At 38.1% G+C, this 8,461-nt stretch overlaps 1 protein-coding gene across 1 annotated transcript; it reads right to left on the bottom strand.

The window, feature by feature from the left end:
- Positions 1-821: 821 nt before the first annotated feature.
- Positions 822-7,377, bottom strand: LOC117553966 (dynein regulatory complex protein 9-like). Its single transcript, XM_034228129.1, has 10 exons — positions 7,315-7,377; positions 5,996-6,134; positions 5,785-5,819; positions 5,442-5,564; positions 5,245-5,329; positions 4,973-5,134; positions 3,275-3,349; positions 2,066-2,197; positions 1,882-1,971; positions 822-1,316 (listed from the first exon to the last, which is right to left on the bottom strand). The coding sequence occupies exons 2-10, from the start codon at positions 6,122-6,124 to the stop codon at positions 1,200-1,202; spliced, it is 948 nt and encodes a 315-aa protein (XP_034084020.1). The 5' UTR covers positions 6,125-6,134; positions 7,315-7,377; the 3' UTR covers positions 822-1,199.
- Between the last annotated feature and the right edge of the window lie 1,084 nt (positions 7,378-8,461).

Raw genomic sequence — 8,461 nt, 5'->3', positions numbered from 1 at the left:
CTTGTGTTACAGATCAGAGGTGCAGCTGCAGCCGTGGACAACAGGGGGCAGAGCAGACCCCTCCCCCTCTCTGTCCTCCCCTTCCAGCCGCTGAGCCTCTGAACATCAACATCCAAAGGTCCAATCTCAACTGCGTCATCATCGGAGACAACAACTACATGCAGGCCGAGCCCTCCGCTGAAACAGAAGAGCCACAAGAGTGAAGCTTTGGCCCCACACACACACACACACACACACACACACACACACACACACACACACACACACACACACACACACACACACACACACACACACACACACACACACACACTACACACTCCAGCAAACCTGTCATCTTCACTATAGGATTAGAACTTCAACTCAGTGTGAGATCAAACCTAGAGCCGTTAACTGCTTTTACCCATATTCAAACTGGTTGTTATTAAATACAAATTAAAACATTTAACCTTAAAGAACATAGACCCCAGGAATATTTAGCATTTCTGTTTAAAAAACAACTTAAAGAAATGTTAGTAGGCAAATATCTGTTCATAAAGTTATGAGCAGCTCAACATTTTGTGACTTTTGTATGATTGATCTCTTTATGACCATCTGATGTTTGTGTGTCTAATATGCTGACTAAGGAAAGACAACTGGCTGTAGTATACAGCATTGTGTGATTTCACTGTAATCCCTATCATGTCATGATAAAGACATTGACTGATGTTGATATGTATGGCCCATGGTCATTATCAGTAGACTACTTAGTCGTTTTTGTTTCCAGAAGTCATTTTGATTTTCTGTACATCAAATGTGGAAATAGAAGACTTTGAATCAAGGTGCTCCTATTTGTCTTTTGATATGTTAATATATGATAATGTGCAGATATACTCCATGTTAGCGTCACACAGTGTATTACTTTCATTTTTCTTCTGAAATAATGTATACGATAAGTTGCTATTTTATTTGTTGTTGGATATTGTTACATATTGAATGTTTGAAATGATGAAAACAATTTTGTACTATTTAAAAAAAAAAAGAAGTTGCTATTTTATTTGTTGTTGGATATTGTTACAAAATAAATGTTTGAAATGATGAAAAAAATGTTTTACTATTTAAGAAAAAAAAGTTCAAAAAAGATACAGAGATGATTTTTTTTATTGTTTTGGAATTCAATAAATGATTTCCCAATGTCTCAAACTGGGGTCGGAGAACACTCATTTCTTCTTCTTCTTCTTCCCTTCTTTCTTTTTCTTCTTGCCTTTCTTGTCTTCCTCCTTTTTGAAGCTACCGAGGCACCGGCGGACCATGCAGCCTCTCCACCACGCCTGCACCTGCAGGGTCAAAGGTCACAGCCCAGGGTCAGGGGCCAAATAAGAAACTTCCTTAGCTCCAACACATTGTATGTAATATGCTGAGGGGCAGGATATAGCTAAGTTGTTGACCAATCACAACTGAGCAGAAAAATAAAGACCTTTTTAAACATTAAAGCATGTAGAGGTCAAAAATACAAACAGCAGTCACATAATCAAAGATGAAACTTAAAACAGCGCCAATTCAGGTGGTCAAAAGAAGAAAGAAAGATTGTAGACGAGTTCTTTATATCCAGCAATCAAAAATAAAATGTGTTTACTGATACGTGAAACGAAAAGGAAGCAGCTATTACGTCCAAAAATTAAAGAAAGTAGAGTCAAATTGAAAGTTAGGACAGGTTAACCCAAAGATAAGGGAGTTTATTTATGATTTTGAAAATGTATTATTGTGTAATACACTTTTCCTATCTTTAGTCAGGACTAAAACATTGATTTACCTATTTTGTTTATCCGTAATGACACAGAGTGAAGTATCCACTAGGGTACACGGTATAGTATGGATCATAGTTCAGATGGATGCTGTTACCTTGGTAACACCTCTGGCCTTAGCCTGCTCTTGACGCAGCTTCTCCTGCTCCTCCCTGTCCTCCATCACCACCTGCTCCATCCCCCTGTACTGAACACATTCAGCATCTCATTCATGTTGGACTCACAGTGACCCCTGTTTAGAATCAGCAGCTGTTTGCTGTGTCATGTTCAGGGCTGCTCACCATCCTCTTCATCTCCATCAATCTGTCCAAGTTCACAGTTATGTTGCAGCTCTCAGTGTTGAGCCGCTGCTCCTTCTCTTGGAGCCTCTGCTTCGTACTCTGCTGCCACTGCTCCTGCAACTGCTGCACCTCCTGCAGGAACAGCAGTTTGAAGGATAGGAGCACTAACAAGAAGATGATGTAATGGTGTGATGACTAACAACTTAAAAAGCAACCTAAAGGGGCAGTTCACACCAAACAATCCTTCCTCCTACCTAAAGTGATTTGTATCAGTGTATCTCTTTGGTTGAGAGTTGTGTTGGTGAAAAAGAACAAAACAAGTTGAATTCTGGGACAGTAAACAGACAGGTCTTCTTCTCCAACGCGTTTTACCGGTTCAAAGAAAGAAGTTCATTCTACGAACAGAGTTTGATGCAAGGACGAGCATTATTCTCTAAATGACAAAAATGAAGGCCTGTGGTGATCTCCGGAGATGACCAACATCAGGCTTACAATGGCTTTGTATAGTCAATGTGGTTCACCCTCCCCAGTGAAACACCTTATTGATCACCCCTTTACTTCTGCAAATGTAGACGACTCTGACATTTGGACTGCTTTTGCATGAATGTTCCCTCAGCCCTGCCACAGCGCCTGATGGACTTCTTGCTTTTTGTTTGATTTCTAACTTAATGAGGAGCTCTTCACTCTGCACCGGCCTTATACTGGGTGCCTGATGCAGTATATGTATTCAATTATTATTTTCTAATACAAAACATTTGTTTAAAAGTACATTCGTAATCCAATAGTTGCCCATTTCTGGAAATATTGGCCGTAGGGATTACATTTGGGAACCATTTTCGTTCTTCCTGACCTACATACACCAACCGTATCACTGCACAGAAGGAAGCATTCATCTATTCATGGAGGAGATGCCTGTGGTGCATGGCTGTGTTTAACATTAGCCAGCTAAGAAGATTTGTGCCGTGATGTTAATTTGATAGTAACAAGTTCTTTATTTCTGGAAAGAGACATTGCGGTTAAGTTTGGAAAATGTATTTCTTTTCACTCTTTGAGCACTGTCAACTGGTTGCCTTGTAGTGTTTAACATGCAGGCATCCATAAAGCCAATGCTCACGACACTTAAGCTTATGACAGAGAAAAGCAACAATTAAATAACAATGGGAAAAAATAAATGCAGTCTGTTGTAAATAGTAATGTTTCTGTACAAACCTCATTTCGACGTTGCAGGAATGTCTCCGACTCCTCGTGAACTCTCGTCTCCTCCTTTATCTGTCTCTGCAGCAGCTGAGGGAGGAGATAACAATATTTAAAGGAATACTTTAAAATTACATGTTTAGGTCAATTTACAAACACTGTATTACCTTGGATTCTTGAAGACATCAAATCCCAAAATGTAAGACATTTCTTGATTACACATCCGTTTACAAACTCCCCCACAACTTGTTCGGTTTAACCCGAGTCTCGTTTTTCTAGTCCTATGCTCCTATGGGAAATATACATTGTTACAGCAACAGTAAAGATAGAGATAAGAATAAAACACTATTAGATAAAGGGCATGCACACTCGCAATATAAAGTACAAGTTCTGGTAGAAAAGTAGAAGCAGCAGCAGTATTTATCAAAGAGATTTAGGGTTGAAAGTGTGTTATGTTGAATACATGTGGTAAAAGCTGGAAAACAGAAGTACAATTATATATTGCACTTACAGATTCTTCTTAGAGTATTACATTGTCCAACTAAGAAGGCAGCCAGTAATAATAATAATTGTACCAAGTACATAAGTCTTAGTCTTAGTTTTGTTGAGTGTGTGGTGGTCTACCAGGGGCCAAAGCCAATGGCTAAAACTTTACTACTTAAGAACTCTGGACACACACAGACAGGTAGCACGCTTGCACAACTCTACGACTCTGTTTTATATAATAACGTTTATTTCCAAAGATTCATCAAGAATATTGCGTTTGTGGATTCTTCAGTCACTGTAAAGCAGGGGTGTCACATCGCAGGCCACATCAGCATTATGGTTACCCTCAAAGGGCCGGTGGTAACTTTAAGATTATATCAATATATCTATACATTACAATATAACATAACTGTCCCTGCATTCAGTTATTGTTGGTTCTAGTAGTATCGTAAACAATCACCTTTGAAAGCAGAAGTCTAGGCAAAATAATTGGCAGAACATATTCTGTATAATAATAAATAATTGTACATTTAAGAAAAAATAGTTCTGTAACAAAAACTGATTGTTATGAATCAATATAATATGCATTGACACAACAACGGTATGGAGGCACACACACTTACATTTATCTTAGTTTTTGCAACAAAAATCCCATTAATTTATTAGATTATGAAACCTCATTGTAACTCATTACACGATCAAAGTTTGGCGATAAAAGTTAAATATTCAGATTTTACTAATTCATTTATTTTATTTTTATTTTTTATTTACTAATTCAACTGAGTGTTTTTTAAGAATTCAAGGTACACTGAAAAAACTGAAAGGTCGACTTAAATTACTTTACTTATGAATCAAATGACATACTGTATAATTGTATTCGGTTACCTGAAAGAAATAATATTAAGTTTAAATAAAAAATGATTGGTTCAACTTAATATTATTCCTTTCAACTAACCTATTACAATGATGTGGTATCTGTTGACAAAATACATTTAATTAAAGTAAATGTTTAATTTTTTCATGTAGGGAGGTCAGAGTAAAGTAGAGTCTTAGTGTAGACGTGTAACTGAGAAAGATGCACCAACACTAATTATTTTATACCATGATGTGAGAGGTGCGTGTCCTCTCATTTAGTATGGCAGACCAAATTGGAGAACACCTCCCTCAGTGGGCTTGGTTAGGGAGGTGGGACTAACAGGACTAAGATGTATGGACTGTTGGACCCACCTCCTGCTCGTGCTCCAGCAGCTTCTCGGCCTGGCTGCCCTCCCTCTGTGTCTGCTGGAGCTGCAGCTCGAGGTTTTTCTCCTCAAGCTTCTTCCTGTGGGCCATCTTTACTGACAGATCCTCCATTTTGTGCTGCAGATCTCTGGCCTGCTTGGACAAGTCCTGAGGGAAAGGTATTGGACATGTTGGATTATTCACCTTCTTGCTGACTAACATATGAGTTTGTTCTCAAATAATCATGCAGACAGTTTTATTTCTCTTCCCTTTCTCACCTTCAGTTTCTCCTTTTTCTCTTGCGTCTCCTCATGTTGTATTCGCAGAGCTTGATTTCTTTGCTCCAGCTCTTTCTTTGCCTCTCTGGGTGAAGACACACTCACATTACTGATACCAAACAGATCTCCACTCCATCATATCAAAAGAAAAGATGTTATTTTTATTACTAATAGTGCAGCATAATGTATTATCGGACCTTCTCATTTGGTCATCCCTCTTCTTCTGCTCCTCTTCCTCCCCCAGCTGCACGAGAGAAGTAATGCACTGCTTCTCCTCCAGGTCCACGTGCAGCAAAGAAACCTGCTGCGTGATGGACTGACTGCAGAGAAGAACACGAAGACAAAAATACTCAGAAAATGTACGATTTTTATTCTGTAACAAAAATCGGTATTTAGCTTTTCTTTTCTTTAAAACATGTATTCAATGCACAGACATAACTTTGTATGTGTCTAAGATATTGCAATTTAACTGTAAATTAAGTAAATTATGTTTTCCAATAAAATACATTTGTTCGGTGCAACATAATGTATACTACTCACCAATCTCTCCTAAGCTTGGTCAGCCTGGCTTTCTCCTAAACACACACACACACACACACACACACACACACACACACACACACACACACACACACACACACACACACACACACACACCATAAAACATCATCATCATCATCCGATCAGAGCAGCTGCTTGATGTTCCTCTGGTTCCTCTCAACAGGAACAGGTGATAAACACAGTGGTTCACCTGACTGGCTGAATCTCCTCTCTCTTTCCTGATCTGCACCGTCAGGGTGTGTCCCAGGATCTCCAGCTGGTCTGCACAGTCCTCCACTACAGCTGCCAGCCTCAGACTCTGAATCCTGGATAAAGACATCCTGTGGGGACTGGAGAGACAGAGCCGTACAAGTGCCGGACATTCACTAGTTGCATTTAGTCAAGTTCTGTACTTAAGTACTATTCTGAGGTTCTTGTTCTTCACAATGTTGAATTACATGTTCTGCTACTCTGGATGTGTACGCTACTGCAATACATTTTGGAAGCACTTTTAACTTTAGTTTATTCATCTGACAGCTTTAGTTACTTTGAAGATTCCGTTTTTTAATACAAAATATCCTTCAAATCAACTTATAAACTGTTAAATATATTAAACTACCAGGCAGTATATAAATAATTAAAAATTATCCCAAGGTTTATCAACTGAGTTGAGCATATTAGTGCTTGAAAATGATAATCTAGTGATACTTAATTATAAAAAGGGTCATTTTGTACTTCTCATTTTGATTGCTGATACTTTCTGTACTTAAATAATCATTTGAATGTAGGCTATTTAACAGAGAATGTTTACACTGTGTCATCTCAGCTGACAAAGATAGATAAGATATTTACGGTTAATAATAAAAAGGTAAGTTTGGTACACCCTTTTGTCTCTTTAAGCCTTGTGTGGTGTTGGGTTAATGAGATGTTTTGGGTAGGATCACACACACACACACACACACACACACACACACACACACACCCACACACACACACACACACACACACACACACACACACACACACACACACACGCACACACACACTCTTTCGTTTCTATTTTGCTGGATGAGTATGCAACCCAGGTCATTTATAATAGTGGACGGGGATTTGTTTCATCATAAAGCATTACTTAATCACAAAAAACATGAATGACATTTCCATTGTTATTGTGACAAAGCACATTATTTTATAACTGTTGCCTATATTGTTGGGAATTAAGATAAAGACAATATATGTTAGGGATTGTAAATGCTGTTATACAGTACCAAAGTGTCCAAACATGAACATATTACAAGATGGTTTATCTCAAAACTAAAGTTATTTCGGTGTTTCAGTTGCTCTTTAAAATGAAAAATATACCAAAATACTTTCCAAGAGTTATTCATTTGTATTAAAAACCATGTAACGTACAGTAATGTAATCAATAAGTAAGGAAACATCGACTAGGAGACAGAGGCACAGTGAGGCTAATACAGTGGTCACCATGTAGCATGATGCTAGCTAACACGAAGTGTAACAGTCACTTACTTCAGTTCCCGCAGTTCCTCTCACTCTTGGAGATCAGTATTTTATCCTTCAAAACCAACAACTATAATTCATTTAAAAAGAAAAAACGTTTGACAGTTTACATGTCACTATGGTAACGTACTTTTTTGTCATGGAACTTTATTGACAGAGCAACAAAATGACAATAACGGCTGCATCGTGTTCTCGCGATATAGATCCTTTTCCGAGATGTATTATGCTGTCATCTGCAACTACACATAACATCCATCAAACTACTTTAACCCTTGTGTTATGTTCACATTTCGCACCCGTTGGTAGTGTTCGGGTCAAATTGACCCGGGACATATTTCAGGGTTTAAAAAAAAATACAGAACTAAATTCAACATGCACCTTATATATATTGTCTTTAACTCATTTCCCAACAATATAAATGAAATATATGATTAGTTTTTGAAAATACTCTTTGCTAGATCAAATTTAACAATGGAAGTGTCCATCGTTTTTTGTGATAAAAATGTAATTTATGTAAAATACATTTGCTCATGCTTTTCTAGGACTAATGTAAATGAATTTTTTTTTCATTAATGTTTATTATTTTTAATCTGTCATATACTAATCAAAGCCCTGAAGGAAATAAAGCAATTTAGCAGCAATTGGAACACAAGAACCACACATCCAAAAGTATTTGGCTGTGAAATATAGAGAGAATGAAACATCCATATAAATGACATAGAACAGATATAAACACAAAGCAAATAAAAACAATTAACAGTCACTATTCATAAAATACAGTATATCCGAAAACTATATTGATGAAGTGACGCTGCAGAACATCATGTGAGTCAATGGGCAGGTCCGTTTAGGAAACACATGATGTACAGAACTTCTTCGTGTGTATAGCACAGATGTACTTGTTGCAGTTGCTGCATGTAGTCTGTGTCTTGGAGTCCTTTGAGGGTCCACAGACCTCACAGCTGGCTGTGGGGGTCTTCCAGAAGCTGACTGTGGGGGTCTTCTTGCGGCTGGCTGTGGGGGTCTTCCAGCAGCTAGCTCTGAGTCAAGTTCATCTTCCAATTCTCTGTCAAATTCTGAGTTTACCTCCACATTATCCTCATCTTCAGAAATGTCTTCCTGTCCCACTTCACCGTGTTCCTCTAATGCATTCCAC

This window comes from Gymnodraco acuticeps, unplaced genomic scaffold (assembly GCF_902827175.1).
Source record: "Gymnodraco acuticeps unplaced genomic scaffold, fGymAcu1.1, whole genome shotgun sequence".
NCBI classification, from domain to species: Eukaryota; Metazoa; Chordata; class Actinopteri; order Perciformes; family Bathydraconidae; genus Gymnodraco; species Gymnodraco acuticeps.
This window is presented reverse-complemented; position numbering and strand designations above follow the sequence as displayed.